We start from the raw sequence: 21131 nt of genomic DNA on the forward strand, positions 1-21131 counted from the left end.
CCAGTGCCTCTTTAATAAACCATCCCAATCCACAAACAGAACCAAATTAAAAAAATTTGAGTGGTAGACCCCCAAATTTTAATTTTTCCATCTGTCATTGAATGGAATTAAACATGTATAACTTTATCCTATACAATATTAATACAAACGTTTATTATTATTATTTATTAAAATTATTTTGATTTTTAATTTCAAGATCTGTCAATTCTCTGGCTAGTTTATCAACTTTTTTGCTCAACTCTAACAGAACTGCTTCGACCTTCTCCTCCTCTTTGGTGAGTTCGGTGTCGTCTTTCTGTTTGACACCCTTGGACAATGCGATCTTCATTTCTTCATAGCTCTCGACCCTATCCTTCTCGAGCTGATCGATGCTATTCTTGAGATTCATCAATGATTGCTTGTTGATATCGACTTGCTCTTTCGATGAGCGCAACTTTACTGCTTCATTGCGGTTCTTTAGCAGATGTATTTCATGGGTGATATCACTGATTCGCTTATCATTCTGAGCGGTATAATCATTGAGATTTCTCAAATCTCTCTTCAGAGTTTCAATCTTTAGGTCATGTACATTCCTTTCACCTTTCAAATCTTCTTCCATACAGTTTCTAAATATAGAGCACAAGAAAATATTATTAGTTATCAATCAATTTCCAATGTTTGGAGTGATTATCATAGATATACAACATACATCATTGTTTGTATTTCACTATCTGATTTAATCAAATTAATATAATAAGCTATATTCATATTCTTATCTTTAAAAACTTGAAAAAATAAATAAATAAATTTAGAAAGAAATGTTAATATTAATTATAATATTATGAGGTAACAAAATAAAAATAACCTACTATTGGAATCAGGTGGAGCAATTATATTGGCTATATTTTGAGGCATTGATCCTATAATCTTTGAAAACTATTGTGAAATTAGCAAAATAAATTAAATTAGTTTGTTGTAGTAGTTGTAGCATCTATTAGATATGTAAAACTTACTTTATCTTTACGTAGTGAAATGTACAAACCTTTCAATGCAACATGAATTGGTGAATACTCTGGAACTATAATGTCGTGTACTTTTGTTATTTGAAAAGCATATGCCGATTTCTAAACAATTTAGATATAACTATCGGTTAAACAAAACAACTTTCGTGAACGATATTGTTAATTTACTTACCATTGAAAAGAGTGAATGGTATGATAAAACGAAAAAAGAGTCCGGCTTTTCATGAATCGATCCCAGAATCAAATAGTTGGAAATTTCAATGGAGTGATTCTTTTTGATTTGCTCATAGTCGTGATTACTATTGTTGTTGTTGTTGTTATTATTTGTTTTTTAATTAATAATAATTGTTATCATATGAATTAATTAACAATCGTCATTAATTTTATAAATACTTACAGATATGCAATATAATCCATAATCGAGAATTGGTGAATCGATTTATATTCTTTGTAGCTTTCGTACAGTGACAGTGGTATTACATTATTAACTTGGGCAATGACAGACTTTAACTTTTCATCTGACACCAACATGTGAATGTATTGAATGATATTGCTTGGCTGATAGTGTTTATAATGAGTTTTAGGTAATAGCATATTACATAGAGCCTCTGGAATTAGTGTAAGCAATTGATCATTCTAAATTAATTTTGATAGAAAGTGCAATAAGTACAAAGTTTCAAGACTTGATAATTCAATTTCTTTTTTTTTTTTTTTTTTTTCAATCAACTTACTCTTTCTGACAACAATGACACATAAAGATCTACCAATTGTTCATATTCACTACTCTTGATAACCGGTGAATCGTCCAATGTAATATTCTTTATTGAATATGCATGAATTGTACTCTATTGATTATGTTATGAGTGAGGTGTTAGTTAACTTAAGCTTCATATTAGTAAACAAAACAAAATACATACTATTTTATAGATTGGTTTTGTGTTTGATGAAAGTAAATGTCGTTTGTCTGGAGTATCTGTGTAAGATACCAATAGAATATAATCTGATATTGACATATTATATTGTTTAAGATAATCATAGTTTTGATTACTAAATAGATAGATTGTTAGTTAGGTGGTGTTGTTGTTTGAGTTTATAGATCATTTATGTTTGACATACACCAAAGATTGTACATATTTAGGAGTAATATCCCATGATTCAACTTGTAATTGATCGTTATACTTGGAGAATGCTATCGATCTTAATAAAACGGATCCAATTTGATTTGGTTTGGCTTGATACAGATTGATATTGTAAACAATATGATAAGGATTATACTCATCGCTATCTATTCTTGGTAATAAGTATTGCAATCTTTCTTGAGGAATGGAATTGGATTCACTCGACTTTAATTATTAAATATCTAAATGTTAGATTCCTATACTAACAAATTAATATATGATTTTTAATTGTTTTACATACTCTTTTGTTTAGTAAAGATGAGTAAACATTGACCAATTGATCATATAGAGCCGATTCTTTGATTTGAAGTTGTTGATTGATCGTTATACTTATGAAACAAAGTGATTTCTATAGTTATGTCAAATAAATGAATAAATATTAGTAATGTGTTTTATTACAATTTGATTCGATTCGATTGATTAAATATATATATTATACATACAATATCTTTCATAGGCAATGCTTGAAGAGTATAAAATTGATCTTTATCATCAGTCACCAAAACAATGTGATCTGACATCTCCATTTGATGTTTTTCTTTAAAAAGAGCATAATGATTATTCATACTAATAAAATAGATTAATTAAGCTAATTAGTATCAAAAAACATTATCTGCAATCGTTTAATAATAAAAACAACATACAATATACTTTCTACGATATCGGGTGTAACTATCATTGCTTTATGATTAAAGTGTTGATCATAGATATTGATACTTGTCAAGGTTGTAAGAATCGCTTTGACATCACTTGATACCAAACTGAGATATTTCATTAGTTTGCTTGCTTTATATAAATCTGTATCGGGTTTGGGCATTAACATATTTTGTATATTAATGGCAATGGGTGACAGTGGTTTCTAATAAAATATTATATTAATTAAGTTATTGACAAGCCTATATTAATTATTTTATAAATAAAGATTACCTTTTCTTCATGTAATGTTTTGTACAATGTTAAAAGTCTTTGATATTCTTTGTGTTCTGTCGGTTTACCACAACTCTTAATAATAAATCATCAAGCAGTTAGTTATGATGATAAAATTGTAAAAATAAGTTTATATTTATACAAACTTTTAAAATATTAATATTGAATGATGACACTGTTTTCTAAAAAGATAATAGGTTAATATAATATTATTAATTAGGTTAGTTTAGTTTATGTTATTAATAATAGATCAAATAATTAAGTGTCTAACTTAATTTATACATACAACTGAATAAAGATGTCTGTCATTTGTATCCTCTAAAAGATATAATGTATCTTGATTATAATAATAAGATACAAATACAATGTATTCATTCTTTAATTCATCTTTCTCCTTACTATTTAATTTATATTGTATTTGAATTAGATTGATTTAATTTGTTAATATAATAATGAAGTATTCATTTTTTTTCTTACTGTAATTGATAGAGATCTTTGAGTGTAATGTTTGTCTTTTGAACATTGTCAACATTATAGATATTGTGTATCAGTTGTTTCGATTGCACCAATCGATGATTGCTGATACCTTGGTGATCGTTGATTCGAAGATCTCTAGGTGAACAGAATCGCTCGTGAATCTCATCCATATTCTTTGACATTAAAATATGAATATAATGAATGATACTAACTGGTTCATAGTTTCTATGATCGATTGTGGGTAATAACAAACTGTAGAGTTCATATGGTATTATATTCTGTAAGAAAGCGATCTAAATTTGTACATAAAATGCTATAAATATTAAAATATTAACTTTAATAGATCTAATATAAGTAAATACTACTCTTTCTTTGTATATAGATTCATAAAGATCTACCAATTGTTCATATTCATTCTTGTTTCTCAATGATGAGTCATCAGATAAACTCTTTATACAATATGCATTGATTGTATACTTTAATCAATTAATCATTTGATAATGAATGTTAATAATTATAAAAAGGTTTATAACAAATAACAAATACTTACGAATTTATAGATTGGTTGTCTATTCGATGAAAGTAAATGTAATTCATCTGGAGTGTCCGTATAAGATACCAATAGAATATAATCTGATATTGACATATTATATTGTTTAAGATAATCATAGTTTTGATTACTAAATAGATAGATTGTTATTTAGTTGTTAGTTAGTTTGTTATATATATTCAGATCTGAATGGATTATTTGTTTGACATACATCAATTCTTCTATTGATTTAGGATGAATATCCCATGATTGAACTTGTAATTGATCGTTATACTTGGAGAATGCTATCGGTCTTGATAAAACAGATTCTTCATCTTTATCTTGCTCGACAAATACTCTCAAATAGTAAACTAATTGATAAGGATTATACATATGACTATCTACTCTTGGTAATAAGTACTGCAATCTTTCTTGTGCTTCGATATCATTTGATTCATCACTCTCAGACTTTAAATATGAAACAATCTAAATGTTAGATTGTTGTTTTGTTCCTGCTATCATATTAATTGTGATTATTAATTGTAATACATACTCTTTTGTTGTTGTTGTTGAGCAAAGATGAGTAAACATTGACCAATTGTTTGTAAATATCAGATGCTTTGACTTTAAGTTTTTGATTGATAGTTAGACTAATCATACAAATTGATCTCTGTTGTAGCAATCAATATTAAGATAATATATTAGTTATGTGTTATTAAATATATATATTCTACATACAATCTCTTTCATTTGCAATGACTGAAGTGTTGAAAATTGATCTTTATCGTCAGTCACCAAAACAATATAGTCTGCCATATCTTTTTGATATCTTTCTTTAAAAAGAGCTCTACAATCATTATTCATACTAAAATATATATAGAATTGTTAATTTATATCAAAAAAGTAAGCTTATATTATATTTAACATACAGTATACTTTCGACGATATCAGGTGTAACTTTCAATGGTGATTGTTCCAAGTAGTGATCATAGATATTGATACTTGTTATTGTTGATAAAAGAGTCGCTTTTACCTCACTTGATAACAAACTGAGATAGTTCAATAGATCGGCTGCTTTATAAACATCTGAATCTGGTCTGGGTATTAACAACTTTTGCATATTAATAGCCATTAACGAGTTCTAAAAATTTAGATTATGTTAACATAATTATACCTAACCCTTTTTTTAATTCAATAAATAAACATACCTTTTCTGCGAGTACTGTTTTGTACAATGTTAAAAGTCGTTGATATTCTTTGTGCTCTGTTGGTTTATCACAATTCTATTGACAAATAAACCAAAAAGTTAGAATGTAATGATAAACTTTGGTAAAAAGAAATTTAATATATACAAACCTTTAAAATATTAATATGGAATAATGACACTGTTTTCTAAATAGATAAATAGTTGGTTAGTAAGTTTCAGTTAATATTAGAAAATCTATCTATACATACAACTGAATAAAGATGTCTGCGATCTGTATCCTCCAAAAGATATAATGTATCTTGATCATAATAGTAAGATACAAATACAATGTATTCACTCGAAAATTCATCTTTCTCCTTACTATTTAATTGATTGGTATTGAATTAGTGAACACACAGAGATATTGAATGAGTGAGTGATTAGTTTGTTAATCATGTATTTTACTTACAATATTTGATAGAGATCTTTGAGTGTAATGTCTTTCTTTTGAATATTGTCACCACTATAGATATATTGTATCAGCTGTTTCGATTGTACCCATTTGTGGTTGACGATACCTTTATATTCAATTCGATGTTCTTTATCGTCACACAGCTCTAAAAGCAGCTCTCTCAAATCGTCGGATATATTTTGGAGGTTGTCGAAATCACTTTTGTATTTGTAGTCATCCTTTTCATCGAATGTATTCCCTTTGATACAATTGAGTACCAAGTACAAAATCACTCTACCCATCGAATAGAAATCGAAGCTGTGAGTGTACTCTCCGAGTTCCGATGGGTTTGTGAACCAATGATGACCCCTCTTGTGCAGGGAACTCATGAAATGTTGATTCTTAGGCATTTCAACAGACAAACCCATGTCGGCCACTGCATTGCATTTCATATTTACACAACAACGACAACAAAAACCACCACCACCACAACAAGTTGATAATGGTTTGGTTTTGACCAAAGTAAATGATATATAAATAAAGTTAACAACAAAGAATGAAAAAAAAAGAGAGCAATAATCAACCATTTCAAGAATAAGCTTGTTTTTGGTTGATGTAATTGACAATATATATAATATCGGATTCACACTTACGCATTAATAGTTCATCTGTCTTCAGAAGAAGGTTGTCGGTTTTCAAGTCCCTGTGAACTATATTGATGCTATGCAGAAAAGCAAGACCCGACAACATCTGAACGAATATCATCTGTAAAAACTTCTCATCGACCTCACGCTTTGTGGCGCAATATTGCTTATGGATATCGGTTTCACACTTCTCTAGCAGGTAACACTGTTCGTTTTGCTAGATATCGACTTGAAAAGTTAGTAAAACTAAAAAAATAAAGATAAAAAAAAAACTTTTTGTATGATTATAATACCTACTGAGTTAACTGTGAATCCAAAGTATTGGACCACATGAGGATGTGAACCGTGGTGCATAACACATTCGAGTGCTCTTTTCTCTCGACTATAGAATTCAATGCTCATATTTTCTTTGGTGGGTGTTACACGCTTCAGTACGTAGAGCACTCCTTTATATCTAACCACATCACACACTGCAAAATGACCTCTACCAATGGTCGTTACATATTCAATCTTATCGGCCTCCAATTCCTTTATATTGTTAGACTTTGATCCAAATCCAGATCCAGACCCAGATCCATCACCACCTATATCTGCATCAGGGATCATCATCTCTGATCAACTCTTTCTCTCTCTCCTCTCTCGCTAATACTATTGATTTAATTAAATTAAAGATTAATAAAATAAAATAAATTATATTTATATTATAAATTAACAGATAAAGATTTAAAAATAGGAGTACTTCAAAAAAAAAAGATGATATTTGAAAAAAAAAAAAAAAAAAACCCAAACTTTTTAGGAGTTGTTTTTGATCATTTAAAAAAAAATCTAATCTTTTTTCAAAATTTTAAATGTTTGTTTTATTAAAATGACTTTTACAAATGAATACATCATTTTTTCAGGATTAAAATGGTTATAAATTAAATTAAATAAATAATATATTTATTAATTTATTTTCAATGTTTTCGACCAAGATATTAATGATTTCGAAGCATAAAACCGAGTGTATCCGAAGAATGAAATTTTTATACCCGAAAAAAAATATCTCCCCAATGTTTGCAACTGAGTGATTTAATTTTAATAATTTTAAAGTTTACAGATGAAATTTGGGGTGCTGGTATTTAATCAAAAGCTGATTTTGTTGAAAAAACAAGAAATGAATAACACCACCTGGGTGTCAAAGTTGATGTTTTTTGTTCCAAAAAGATAATATCCGATTATCGTGGGTTTATTAGTGGCGATGTTTTCTTACAAACAAATTAAATGAAGTTTTTGATTAGAGTCAAAAATCACCTTTATTTTACACAATATTTAAACAAACTATTTAAGTTAGGTTCAACAAACCTTTTTTTCTACACTTTGTACAGATAAACTAAATCTTTTTATATATATATATTATAAAAATATATTTATTTCTTTTTTTCGAAAAAAAAAAAAGAAAAATGAATAAATTAATAATATTAACCATTGTTGGTTTAATATTTTGTAGTTATGTTGATGCCAGTTGTAAATGTACTGACAATCGTGCATACTGTGGATCGCAATTGACTGAATGTCGTGGATTGAATGCCACCGATTTATATCAATGTGTCACCGTTGGACAACCACCAATGAGAAGACTTGGATGTCCAAATGGATGTCAGGTTAACGACGCTCCAGCCTCAGATACATGTGCACCCGCTTCCACCAAGTGTGTATGTCCAGACTCTGCTGACCACTGTGGTTCCTCCCTCCAGAAATCTACAGGTGGAAACTGTGCCGACCTCGATCCAAACGCTCTCTACCAGTGTGACGGAAAGGGTATTTACCCATCATGGCGTTGGACATGTCCAACCGGTTGCATCCAAAACGGTGCCAATCTCAACGATACCTGTGACAAGGGTGCCTCCAACACCGTCGGTCTCACCAAGATCAAACACATCGTTATCTTCATGCAAGAGAACCGTGCCTTTGATAATTATTATGGTATTTTGCCAGGTGTTTGTAATTTCAAAGATCCAAACATGGCCATCCAAGAAAACGGTAACAACATTCTCTACCAACCAGACCCACACTCACCAGATAGTCACAACGGTCAGAAATACTCTTTGCCATTCAAGTTGGACGGTCCAAAAGCTGGTTGCACTAGTGGTGGTTCCAACGCTTGGAGTCCAAACCACGTCGCCTGGAACAACGGTCTCAACAACAACTGGCCAGAGGGAAACACCGTTGGTTCGCTCGGATACCTCGGAGAAGATAACCTTCCATTCTACTTTGAATTGGCTGACCAATTCACCATTGCCGATAAATACTATGAATCCATTATGACCTCGACCAATCCAAATCGTATCGTTCTCTGGAGTGGTACTATCGATGCCCGTGGTGCCACCGCACGTGGTCCAGTCATTGACAACACTGAAACCCCACCCCTCCAATGGGTTACCTACCCAGAGCTCTTGCAAAATGCGGGTATCTCCTGGATGGTCTACCAAGGTGAAGACAACTTTGATGACAATGCTCTTGCCTGGTTCAAACAATACCAAGATGCCGGTAAAGGTACCCCATTGAGAAACCAAGGTATCTCCTACTTGGGATTGGACACTTTCTACGAACAAGCACTCAACGGTACTCTTCCACAAGTTTCATTCGTAGTTGGTCCAACTGAACTTTCGGAACATCCAGTAAGTAATTTTTCGTTAAAAAAAAAATAATATATTATTCATTTTCAATTTGTCATATTAATTATTAATTATAATTTTAGGATAATGGACCAATGGCAGGACAATGGTTATCACAACAAGTTGTCAACGCTGTCATCAATTCAAAGGCATGGTCAGAGACCGTTTTGCTTATTGATTATGATGAATCCGGTGGATTCTTTGACCATGTTATCCCACCCATTTCACCAATCGGTACTCTTGATGAGTGGATCTACGGTGACGGCGATGCTCCACAACCAATCGGTCCAGGTCAACGTGTTCCAGCTTTCATCGTATCACCATGGTCAACCGGTGGTGTCGTTTTCACTGAGCCATCCGATCACACCTCTGTCATCCAGTTTGTCGAGCAATGGGCCATCGCCAACGACTATCCAGCCGATCAAGTCTTGCATCCATTGATTTCCACCTACCGTCGTAACTTTATGTCCGATTTGACAAGAGCACTCGACTTCTCCTTCACCAACCTCACCGTGCCAAACACAACTGCCATGCCAGTCCCATCACGTGATCCAAGCGGAAACTGGAATCCAACCGAAGAGTGTGAAGATTTGCCAGGTCCATACCCATCCGTTCCCTACGGAAACCAAACCTACCCAGTTGTCGCACCAGGCTATCGTTTGGTGCGTGGTAACAATCCAGCACTCGGACGTACCTACGTCTTTGAGTCTGGAACCCAAGCAGTCGTCGCCACTGGATCCACCATCTCAATGGGTCCAATCTCCAACGACAAATCCAACGACAACCAATACTTTATCATGAAGGAAGCTGCCGGTGTCCTCGGTAACTACATCGTCTCTGTCGAGACTGGATTGTGTCTCAACGGCAATGGTAGATTGGCTGCCTGTACTTCAAGCAGTGACAATTGGTTCGTCATCGACGAGAGCAACGGTCAAGGTTACCTCCTCTACAACATTCCAACCGGAACCTACCTCAGTTACCAAAATTCCATTTTCTCACTCACCAACACCATGCTCACCTACTTTAGATTATACTCAGTTTAAATCAAACAAAATAATAATAATAATAACTAAATTTTTAATACTTTTTTTTCAATTATAAATAATATATATAATATTTTTTAATAAAATAATTAATGCCGACATTAATTTCAAATTTATCTACATAATAACAATCGAATTTAACTAAACAACAAGTCCATCAAATGAGCACACAATTCTTTCATCGATGCCAACCGCCAAAATTTAAATTTTAAAAAAATTTTAAAACAAAAAAAAAAAAACCAACAAATCATTTTGATTTCATTTAAATTTGGATTGTTAGCTTTATAATTATTTAGATATATATATATTATTTATATTTATTATTTATATTTATCAATCATTTTAATAATATTAGTTAAGATTATTGTTTTTTTTAGATATATACTATTGGTAGAGATAGAAATTTTCATTTTGTTTTTTAAGAAATTTTTCATTGTTTTTCATTTGTTTTTTTTTTGTAGTAATAATAAATAGTAATAGTTTGATATAATATAATAGTATAGAATAGAATAACAACATGTCACAAATACCAGTTGATATTGAATCGAATAGTAGTAGTAGCAATTCATCATTGGAATATATTGATGCGGCATCGGCAGATGATGAACCAGTCATTCTGAATGTCGGTGGTGTCAAGTACGAGGTTAGACCGAGTACACTTACACGTTATCCACAGACACTCCTAGGTAATCTGTTCCTTCGTGAGAACAAGCATCTACGTCGTCCAGACAAGAAAGGTGAATACTTTTTCGATAGAAACGGTCGTGTCTTTGAGGTGATACTCAACTTTTATAGAACCGGAAAACTAGTCATCCCAACAGAGATCCCTCAAGAACTCATCCAAGAGGAATTGAAATACTTTAAACTCGATCACGACGATCAAGAAAATCAAGAAGATGAAGATGAGAAAATCATGAAACAACCAAGAGTATGTGTCTTACTTACATCTAACTAACTAACTAATCAATCATTCAAACTAATCGACAAATTTTGATAAATATAGGACCAAATATTTAATTATACAAATAGTTTAATTCATAGTTCAAACAAATACGATATTAAAAGAGGTTTATATTTTTTACAAAGTATGTTGTTATTATTATTATTATTATTATTAAGATGAAGGTTCTATTAACTAACATACTTATTTGTTGTAATTTACAAAGAATTAAGCGAATTGGAACCAAATAGTTATTTGTATAAATATTCAATAGCATTTGCCTATTATAGATTAAAGAAGAATAAGGAGGGTGTAGAAGTGTTGGAAGAGATTCTTCAGACCGACCCACACAACCCACAGGTCCGATCTTTGTTGACTCTGTTTGACGACAACAGAAAATACAATGCCACCGTTGGTTTGGTCGCTGTATCATTATTGATTGTAGGATTGTTTGGATTTTGGCGATTGAGATCCTGGTTTAGAGCCGCTGCTCCAGTGGTTGCCTCCAGTACCTCACAGATGGCAGTGGAGACATTCAGAGCAACCTCTGGTGCTGCCGCTGCTTCGGTGCCACAAACATTGGCTGCTGCCAACATTGTTGTACCAGCAACTGTCTCTGTTTCAAATGCAGTTGCCTCCACGGTTGCATCTGTATTGCCGGGTGCCGCCACCGCCGGTAAGGTGCTCGCTACTGGCTTGGTTGCCAACGATTCCACCTCGGCCATCCTCATCGATGCTGCCACCACAGCAGTCACCTCCACCACACCAGCAGTCACTTCTGTTGTTGCCGAATCAATCCCAACTGCCACCACCTCATTCCTCGAAGCAATGAACCAATCTTTACCATCAGCTGATCAATTTGTAAGAAAATAGGATCTTCTCAACATAATAACAACATTACATATTCTTCTCATTATTTTATATTATATTAACAAAAACAATAAATCTTAAAATATTTTTTAAAAAAGAAACAAACATAAATATATTTCTATATTTTTAAAAAACTATTATTAAATTATTTATTATTATTATTATTTACTTATTATTGTTGTTTATTTTCTTGTTTATTCCAATAACGAATACCACCTTCTAATATTTGAACACTATAGAGATTTGATAATAGATTAGTTTTGTTAGTATTGATGTAATTACTATCTATTGATGATAAGATAATTGGTGACGATATTTACTTGTTAAATCCTGAATTAATTGCCATTTCAGCAGCAAGTGAACTACGACCATTGTTGGCAGAGTAAAAAATGATACGTTGTTCTTGTTGTAATTTAGGGAATCCATATTTATCTTTCCATTGAGCACTAGTTAATTTACAACAACGTTGCCAAAAGTTTGAATCGTCTACCAATGCGACCTTCTTTTCCTCTGACTTTGATTTCTTCTTTCCTTTTGCCTTTTGTTTTTGCTTTGCTTCGTTAGCTTGTTCGGATTCTGATTTCTTAATCTCATACTCCACTAATATAGTTAAATAACAAGTAAGGTAAGGTAAGTAAGCTGTTTGCTATGTTTACTTATTATTATTATTATTGCAAAATAAGAAGTTTGTTATTTAACTTACTTGGAATGTTTTCAGATTGTTTAATTGGTGAATCACCATAGAATTCCTTTGGATCACGTAAATCTACAAGTGTGAACGAATCTGTGGTGTTGGTGGTGGTGGTGGCGGTTGTTTGTGAGAGTAGTTGTTTGAGTTGTTCGTATGTGATGGTTGGAACTGATGGAGTGACAGCTTGTGTGGTGGTGGTTGTTTCGTGTAGACGAGTGAGCAATACAGTCTCTGTGTCGGTGTTGCTGATTGGGTTCAACTTTGGTTTCAACAAACGCTTCTTGTTGACCTTTTGTACGACGACCTTCTTGTTGGCAGTCAATTTCAAGCTGCTTGCACCATACTCGATATTGTCGGCGTCGGTAACAACAATCTTTTCCTCTGCCTTTGGTTTCTTTACTTTCTTCTCTTTGTTCTCAGTGGCTGCTGCTGCGAATGTTCTGATCTGAGTGTTGAGCAATGAACTCTGTCCAGCTGCCGAACGTACCAACAATGAGCATTGAGCACCGTGTTGTTGAATTGTCTTCAATCCCAAATATCCAAACTTTGATGTAATCATTATTCTTATTGTGATTTTACTTTATAATCCTATTAACTATATAGTTTAATATAAATATAAATATAAATCTAATCAATCAATGAAAAACGACTAAAAATCAATAAATATGATTTTGAAAAAATAAAAAATAAAAAATAAAAAATTGCAAAATTCATGTGCTGCCTTCAATCATAATAACGTTATTTTGATCAAAAACGATCGATTGTAATGAATTAAATAGTTACATATCTTTTGATTTATGATTTATATAATATTTGTATTATTTTTTTAAAAAAATGAATTATTACTATTATTATTTGTTTGTTTGTTTGTTGATTACCTATTATTATTTATCTACTACTTTTTCATTTCTTGATATCTAACATATGAATAATAGAATGATCCTGCAATAACTAAAAATATACCAAATCCATTCTGTAAAAAGATAAATAGAAAGAGTTTGATTAATAAACCACTTGTTATGTAAAATATTGTATTTTGAATTACAAAAATAACTTACTTGGAATGAAATTGGATTTCCCCAAATCATAACGGCTAAAATAGTCTGTACACATGCCTTGACGGTTCCAGAGATTGCGTTGGTCAGTGGTGAAGTATGTTTGATCTGCATGAAAATAGCAATACTGATGAGATATCCCATTGCACCTGCGATTGTCATTACCATCCAAAATTCACCGGTATAGAGAATCGGTTCGTCCATCAAAGTCTTTGCTTCTCCACTGAGTCCAATCAAAGGTAAAATCAAAACAATAGAAATAGCTGTATTATAAATTGATAATTTCCTGTATTTATATATCGCGAGTTGTAGTTTGTGTTAATATCTTGATTCATTACTGACTAACTAACCTATTAAATTAACATACCATTCATTTCCTTCACAAACTGGAAGTATTCTCTTGACGTAGATCGAGTAGAGTGCGACAAAGAAACTAGAGAACAAACCAAAGATGATACCATACCATGAGAAGTTGACTTCACCAATACTTCCAAGGATGAATCCAAAAAAGACAATGGCACAACCAATCATAGCGTTGAATGATGTCTTACTCTTCAAAATGACATAGGTCAAAACCAATGAGAAACAAATAGTAAGTGATCTAGCAACCTGAAAAATGAAATGTTTGTTTGCTTGTTAGATATGTTAAAATGGAATTCGGTTATTGCTATGTATATTTACTTGATAGAATGAAACTTCAACGTATTCTAAACAAAGATTATTGAAAACGATCATGAGTGTTAAGACAACGGTCAATGGTACTACACGTTGAGCGGTCGAGTAATTGAATTCGAATTGTGGAAGGAAGTTCAATGCTTCAAAATTGGGTGCAATCTTACACATCAAGTAGATCATTACGAACGATACAATCTGTTGGTACCAAGTAATGAACAAAGGATAATCGAAATCCAGATTCTTCATCAACATCTTATTCAAGAATACCAATGAAATCGAAATAAAGAAATAAAATGTAATTACCATAACAATCTTTGTTCTACATGTTAACAATTAGTTTAGTAAACTATTCTATTTAAATGGTGTTCCTATAATTACATACGTTTCACTTTGTTTTTGTTGTTGTTGTGATTGTTGTTGTTGTTGTTGTTGTTGTTGTGATTGTTGCTGTTGTTTATCTAATAGAGATTGTTGATCTCTTTGTTGATCGGATAATGAATCATTGTCATTGTTTTGTATACTATTCATTTCGATGGCACTGTCATTTTCGCCTTCTCCATCACTTAATCTATAATCATTGTTATTGTTATTATTTTGACCGGTAGTATTACTACTACTATTACTATACATTATTAATAATTATTTATTTATTTATTTATTTTAAAAGTAAATAAAAAAGTGTAATTAAAAATGTGTGTTTGACCAAAACAAAAAATACAAATTATTATTGTCAATATTAAAAATAAATCGACCTAAAAAAAAATATGTGGTTTGTGTGTTGACTTCAATGAGCAATCTTGTCACTGAGGTGGGCAAACCTAAAAAGAAAAATGTCAAACTACTACTTTGCAAATTTTCCAAAACATGACCAAAATTAGAAGTTTTCATATTTTTTATCAAATTTGAGATTTTTTGTTTTGGTGATTTTGTCGTTTCATTATTGTTGTTGAGTTGATTAGTGAAGTTGATTGGATTAACATCTGCTTTTTTTTTTTATCATAGTTTTATTTGTTTTTTTGTTTTATTTATTTATTTATTTGATTAACTTAACTTGATAAGCAATTTATTATTAACATATTTATTTTTCAATTTTGGTTGCTGTCAATAGTTTATCGATAACCTCTTGGTGAGCGTAGTTACGAAATTCGATGTTGTTGTCCTTGAAGGTTTTGGCCATTTTGTTGAGTTTCGATTGGAGGTACTCGATTTGACCGCTGATGAAATAGGCGTTTTGTGGTGGGTAGATTCCACTGACGACGTCGTCGACGGTCTTGGAGAGCTCGTCGAATTGCAGTACGAGATCCTCGTAGACTGCCAGTTGCTCTGGCTTCAGATCGCTGGAGAGATCGTCGAGATCCTCGGGTTTGGTTGGCTCGCGGTCCTTCACATAGGTCTCAAACTCATCGACGTACTCCACGCACTTCTCGGCCAACTCCCAAATGGTAGCGATAGCATTCATCTCTTCGTCGTTCAACATACGCATCGAACTGCTTCCAGTGAATGCTTGATCTTCAATAAAAAAGTCGTCGTCTTCTTCCTCGTCGTCTTCTCCGTCATCAACAAATTCCAATTCATCTTCATCTTCATCATCTTCATCTTCATCCTCTTCATCTTCATCATCTTTTTCAACTTGTTTATTTGTCTTTTTATCTTCTTTTCCTCCTTTTTCTGTTGATTTTTCCTCTGCTTCTTCGTCGTCTGGATTGGCAGGTTCAGACATTCTTTTCTTGTAGTTTTCGATTCCATCGTTGACTTCGTCGACTTCATCGTAGGCATCGTTAATCATGGTGAGAAGTTCCTCCATTCTCACACAGATGGCACTGCTGTTTCTAAGTGGAATCTTCTCGAGCAACTCACATGATTTCCAAGCAATTCCGATTCTCTCTTTTGGTACTGTATTCTCTTCGTCTTCACCAATACGCTTTTCATTCTCCATAAAAGTATATAATGTATCGTAAAGTGATTTATAAACTCTCTTGAAATATATCTGAATCTGTCTAAATAATGATGCTCCTGAATAACCACATAATCCTACAAACAAATTCCGATAACAAGTAGTTTAGTTGGTCGTTATTAGTAAATTTACATTTATTTCAAGTCAATATTTAATTAAGCTTGCTCTTCATCTATATCATACCTTGATAAATTGAAAATAGATTATCTAAACATTCTTCTATATTCGAGAAAAACTCTGGTTTTGCTCGGCAATCTTGTAGTAATAATGAAACTTAAATAAAAGGTTTGTGTGTTAGTCTACTAATACTAATTCAATGTTGTGGGTGTTTTGAAAAATGAAAAAATGAAAATAATGATAGTTATAATATATATATACTCTTTGTTATTTCATGTGATAATGTTTTGGCAGACTTTACAATGTTTCCTCTTGTTGGTCGTTTGAATTCGGGATCACTTGTCTTGCAGTCCAATGTTTGCATAACAGTATCGATCTTTGAAAGTACTACTTGATATGCTGGTAATATAATTTCTTCTTCGTTATTTTCCATTGTTTCTTTTTTGTTTTTAAAAAATAAATAAATATACAAATAAACTTTTAAAGTGTTATTTAAATAGAATGAAATTGATACCAATTTATTCGTCTTAAAAACTTTTTTGTTTTTTTTTGAATTTTTGAAAAAAAGAAGAATTTTTCATTTTCGAACTTATAAGTTGTTTCTGTTATTCCTTGCTCTAATTTTTAATAAAAACAATCAATATTTGCTTTTATATTTTCTTACTTTTTCATAATACTTTCCAAAGGAACTAAACTTAGATATTCTAGCGACATGAATTATATCATTAAAGATATTTCCTAAAATTAAATCTGTTATCGATAACAAATAAATATATGAAGTTTAGATAAGAACTAAAAAAATACTAGGAGTGAATTAATTATGATTTAATTAGTATGTTTAAACAAATTATTATTGTTGTTGTTGCTGCTGCTGCTGATTATTTTCAGTATCTGGTTGTTGTAGTTGTTGATGCTGCTTCTGATATTCTGATAACCAATTAAATATTTCGGTTTTATTCAAATGTTTGGCATATTCTATAGCTTGATCAAGGAGATCAAAGAGGTCGTGATGTCGGTTGGTCACAAGCCATTGTGTGATCTCAAATGGTTGAAAATTAATGACAGCTAAAAGTAATGCTATGTCACATCGTTGGTAAGAAACATGATTATGTTGTTGAAGATATTTGGCAACCTCGAGATGTCCTCGTTCCAGCGCTGATCTCATCGCAAGCGTTGTACGCTCGGTTCTATTCTCCTGAAGAAATTGAACGGTCTCCAGTGAGCCATTCTGAGCGGCATATAGCATTGCCAGAGTTGAGCACCCTTCAGTTCGATTGGCGTGGAGCCAACGCACGACATTGACGTGCCCGTTGGAAGCAGCTCTGTTCATTGCCGCGATTGAGCACCCTTCTGTTCGATTGGCGTGCAGCCACTGTACGACTTCAAGATGCCCGTCAGTAGCGGCTTTGTCCATGGCAGCTGCTGTGAAACCCTCTCCACGATTGACATGCAGCCATTCGACTAGCGCTAAATGACCTTTGGCAGCACTTTCATTCATTACCTCCTGACTGAATGCATGTGAATGGTTGAGATGAATCCATTGTATCAACTCCAACAATTCATTGCAATTCTTTCCACTCACTCTGAGCATTATTTCAACGGATTCGGTTTTCAGCTGTTCGTTCTGCCAGCTTGAGTTTTCGATGTTCTCTTGCAGCCATCGGATGATATGCATATGTCCAAGACTGACGGCAATATTCAAGAGTTGGTCTCCTCTCGTTTTGGTGTTTGAAAGTATCCATTGCACCATATCTAGTCTACCGTATTGCACGGCTTTCTGTATGTATTTGTTGTCGAGAGGGTCAGCCTCTGCCAATTTCCACATCCATATGAGCATATTTAAATCACCAAATTCCGGTACGATTGCAAGTACACTCAGATAGTCCCAATTGTATCGATCTCTGTACTGATCCAAATAGACAAGACACTCCAGACTGTTGCTAGTGATGGCGACCAACACTATTCTATTTACCATTACCACTTCCAGCAGTGCCGATGATTTCTCCTTGACAAACAAATAGAGATAGTTCAAAAGTTGAACGTCATTCCTTTTTATCGATTCATCAAACACCTTGACGACAATATGCTTATTGATCTTTATACGTTTCAAACATTCTTTCATATCCTTTATATAGTTATATCTGATCAGCTGAACAGGATCGTCTGATAGTTGCTTCCATCTAATCGATGTTTCATTCAATTTCAAATTGATCGACTCTACCAACTTGAAAATCTGTTTACTAACAACAATATTATTTAATACAGATAAAAATAATTGTTTATCCATCTTGATGATCTGATCTGATCAGATTTGATTTGATTTGATTTGTGCTTAATCTTGAAATTTATATAAATTTATTTAAACAATTGTTTTAATATCTTGGATATTTAATACAAGGTCGCAAAAAAAATAAAATAAAAAAATAAAATAAACTCCTTGAATTTCAGGGGTGACCACTACTTTGGTGATGTCATTTAAATCTACGTCTTTCTCGTTTTTGGAAATTTAACAAAACTTAAAAAGTCTCTGGGATTCAATTTCAATTTGAATGATCCATCTGGTTGCTTTTTCAGCTTGCTAGAATAGATGTAGTAAATTCTTTCTATAGATATAACAGAGTTGATTATTAAATTCTTTGGACATCCCAATATTAGTTCAAACATTTCAACCATAATCTAAATACAATAAAGAATGATTGTTATTCTTTTGTTAGTTATATAACTATTGAAATATATTGTTGCTTTTGTTAAAAAATTGACTTACAGCGAAATAATCTGTTTTCTTTGAACCTTTGTACGAAGAGTACTTATTGCATGGTCGGTAATCTAACTCGTTATCGTTGTTATAACTAAGAAAGTCGTTGGTAGGTTGTTTAAAGAATGATTCGAAATTGTATGATAACATCGATTCACTTGTTTCGTCTGAATGAGAGTATATGTTGTTGTTGTTGTCGTTGTGTTGTTCATCTTCATCGTCACTGTTTTGATTATCGTACTTTCTAAACTGTTTTAAATAACTCTTGTATCTTTCATTTACAAACTCATGTAAATAGTATTTCGGTGCATTCCTGTTGATTGTCTTTGGTAGTTTCGTTGCATCTTTAACATCCCATAGATTACTATTAAACTAGATAGTCAGTTTGACTGAGACGATATATTATATTACATTATGTTGCCATAACAAACATACCTCTTTGGTAAAGAATCAGAGCCTTGTATAATACTTATACGATGATACATCCATTTTTCAAATTGAAACTTTATGTCTTCTTGAATCTCTTGGTCGCTCGTTGGCACGGGGAATTCGAGGTAGCTGTTATTAAAGATATCGTCGACCATCTCAGAGTTGAGTGTATCCATCTCCTTTTCGACGAGACCATCGAGATACTCTGTGTAGTGTGAGAGTTCGACACGCTGCGACAAGTTATAGTTCATATTAAGCAACACAATAATAATAGCAGCCGCCAACACTCCACTATTCACACAATGATGTATATCTAAATAGTATTGCCACTTTTTATCTTTATCTTTATGATTCTGTGCAATGACATAAGGTATCTCTAAAACCTGTATCAGCTGATATGATAACTGTAATATAAACTCTTAAAAAAAAAATATAAATAATAAACCATTATTATTATATTAGTATGACAATGTATATAATATATCTAATAGATTCTTAAGATATTTACTTGGTAATTCTAATTCTGTACAAAATCTAACCATTAATAACTTCATATTAGTTCTAGGAGTGAAGTTTAAATACTTTGACAAGTCATATGCAGTGTTTTGTATTTTAATAAAGTTACACCATTTCTTTTGAAAATGAATTAACAAAAGTTAGTATACTAACATCGATGTTAGTTTCTGAATGACTATAGGTTAACTTACAGCAGGATTAGTATCCCATGTAATCTGTGGTATCGTTGACATGAGATGACCCTCTTGTAACATGTTTAGCAAGTCACTCGGTGTTACTGGTTCTTTCAGCCACGACAATGCAAGATAGATAATAGAGAGCGTGAGAATTGGCGATGGTTTCTCTCTTATCGCTGCAATATCGATTTGAACATCTTCATCTTCATCTGTATTATTTGTAGTTGTTGCTGCTGCTGCTGCTTGATTGTTATCATCTTGTTTTTGTTCTTTTAAATCATCTACTTTCTCCATTACCTGACGTATCGATAGTAAGTAGGAATGCCATAGATCACCAACGATCTGATAGAGCTGCCTATTAAACTTGTAGTGTTTGATCAACACCGAGACTTGCTCACGAAGCAACAACTGTAGAATATGATATCGATTGTCCTTCTCGATGATCTTTACGATCTCGGTTGCCGAATTCAACGTCTTTTTGACTCTAACTACCTGTGCACCAATGACAGCTGCCACCGTCTCTGTAGTTTGAGCTAAGAAACCCTACAATTATTATTAATTACCATTATTATTTTGTATTTTTAATAGATATATAATACTTTACCTCAAATCTCATATGACATTCTGAACAATTTTTATTTCCTTGGTCATCATTATAGAATGAAATACTTCCACATCTTGTACACTGTGTTATCGATGCGCTATTCGACATTTCAATGAAGTGTGGATTGGACAACCTAAAAACAAAAACAAAATGTCAATTTAAATATCAACAATGTGTTATTTTTGTTACAATCTAATTATTTGACTTGAGTAAATATTAGATTATTTATGTTAATATTTGTTATTAAATATATACTTCA

At 32.3% G+C, this 21131-nt stretch overlaps 9 protein-coding genes across 9 annotated transcripts; 3 read left to right on the top strand and 6 right to left on the bottom strand.

Moving 5' to 3' along the window:
- Positions 1 to 160: 160 nt before the first annotated feature.
- Positions 161 to 6051, bottom strand: PPL_07785 (uncharacterized protein; the record flags this gene model as incomplete). Its single annotated transcript, XM_020578619.1, has 25 exons — positions 161 to 605; positions 689 to 764; positions 849 to 915; positions 993 to 1103; positions 1174 to 1300; positions 1399 to 1637; positions 1733 to 1846; positions 1919 to 2048; positions 2118 to 2344; positions 2421 to 2528; positions 2623 to 2746; positions 2824 to 3038; positions 3107 to 3181; positions 3393 to 3504; positions 3584 to 3876; positions 3946 to 4059; positions 4134 to 4263; positions 4345 to 4580; positions 4666 to 4782; positions 4851 to 4977; positions 5042 to 5253; positions 5321 to 5395; positions 5469 to 5504; positions 5568 to 5679; positions 5768 to 6051. 25 exons carry the CDS (start codon positions 6049 to 6051, stop codon positions 161 to 163), a joined length of 3906 nt encoding a protein of 1301 aa, XP_020431488.1.
- Positions 6052 to 6175: 124 nt separating this feature from the next.
- On the top strand, positions 6176 to 7515 carry PPL_07786 (uncharacterized protein; the record flags this gene model as incomplete). The annotated part of the gene is made up of 3 exons (XM_020578620.1): positions 6176 to 6271; positions 6484 to 6633; positions 7483 to 7515. The coding sequence occupies 3 exons, from the start codon at positions 6176 to 6178 to the stop codon at positions 7513 to 7515; spliced, it is 279 nt and encodes a 92-aa protein (XP_020431489.1).
- Positions 7516 to 7832: 317 nt separating this feature from the next.
- Positions 7833 to 10090, top strand: PPL_07787 (uncharacterized protein; the record flags this gene model as incomplete). Its single annotated transcript, XM_020578621.1, has 2 exons — positions 7833 to 9050; positions 9131 to 10090. The coding sequence occupies 2 exons, from the start codon at positions 7833 to 7835 to the stop codon at positions 10088 to 10090; spliced, it is 2178 nt and encodes a 725-aa protein (XP_020431490.1).
- Positions 10091 to 10607: 517 nt separating this feature from the next.
- PPL_07788 (uncharacterized protein) lies at positions 10608 to 12010 on the top strand (the record flags this gene model as incomplete). Its single annotated transcript, XM_020578622.1, has 4 exons — positions 10608 to 11018; positions 11094 to 11175; positions 11257 to 11891; positions 11999 to 12010. The coding sequence occupies 4 exons, from the start codon at positions 10608 to 10610 to the stop codon at positions 12008 to 12010; spliced, it is 1140 nt and encodes a 379-aa protein (XP_020431491.1).
- Positions 12011 to 12072: 62 nt separating this feature from the next.
- PPL_07789 (rhodanese-like domain-containing protein) lies at positions 12073 to 13150 on the bottom strand (the record flags this gene model as incomplete). Its single annotated transcript, XM_020578623.1, has 3 exons — positions 12073 to 12133; positions 12221 to 12500; positions 12604 to 13150. The coding sequence occupies 3 exons, from the start codon at positions 13148 to 13150 to the stop codon at positions 12073 to 12075; spliced, it is 888 nt and encodes a 295-aa protein (XP_020431492.1).
- A 68-nt stretch (positions 13151 to 13218) lies between these two features.
- Positions 13219 to 14501, bottom strand: PPL_07790 (GDP-fucose transporter; the record flags this gene model as incomplete). Its single annotated transcript, XM_020578624.1, has 5 exons — positions 13219 to 13240; positions 13488 to 13564; positions 13650 to 13932; positions 14014 to 14255; positions 14328 to 14501. The coding sequence occupies 5 exons, from the start codon at positions 14499 to 14501 to the stop codon at positions 13219 to 13221; spliced, it is 798 nt and encodes a 265-aa protein (XP_020431493.1).
- Positions 14502 to 14672: 171 nt separating this feature from the next.
- PPL_07791 (uncharacterized protein) lies at positions 14673 to 14951 on the bottom strand (the record flags this gene model as incomplete). Its single annotated transcript, XM_020578625.1, has 1 exon — positions 14673 to 14951. One exon carries the CDS (start codon positions 14949 to 14951, stop codon positions 14673 to 14675), a length of 279 nt encoding a protein of 92 aa, XP_020431494.1.
- Positions 14952 to 15399: 448 nt separating this feature from the next.
- Positions 15400 to 16825, bottom strand: PPL_07792 (cyclin-D1-binding protein 1; the record flags this gene model as incomplete). The annotated part of the gene is made up of 3 exons (XM_020578626.1): positions 15400 to 16352; positions 16459 to 16548; positions 16654 to 16825. The coding sequence occupies 3 exons, from the start codon at positions 16823 to 16825 to the stop codon at positions 15400 to 15402; spliced, it is 1215 nt and encodes a 404-aa protein (XP_020431495.1).
- Positions 16826 to 17242: 417 nt separating this feature from the next.
- Positions 17243 to 20980, bottom strand: PPL_07793 (uncharacterized protein; the record flags this gene model as incomplete). Its single annotated transcript, XM_020578627.1, has 7 exons — positions 17243 to 18517; positions 19157 to 19511; positions 19583 to 19806; positions 19876 to 19994; positions 20085 to 20208; positions 20284 to 20811; positions 20873 to 20980. The coding sequence occupies 7 exons, from the start codon at positions 20978 to 20980 to the stop codon at positions 17243 to 17245; spliced, it is 2733 nt and encodes a 910-aa protein (XP_020431496.1).
- Positions 20981 to 21131: the final 151 nt, after the last annotated feature.

Source organism: Heterostelium album, assembly GCF_000004825.1.
Source record: "Heterostelium album PN500 unplaced genomic scaffold PPL_scaffold8, whole genome shotgun sequence".
In the NCBI taxonomy this organism is placed as follows: domain Eukaryota; phylum Evosea; class Eumycetozoa; order Acytosteliales; family Acytosteliaceae; genus Heterostelium; species Heterostelium album.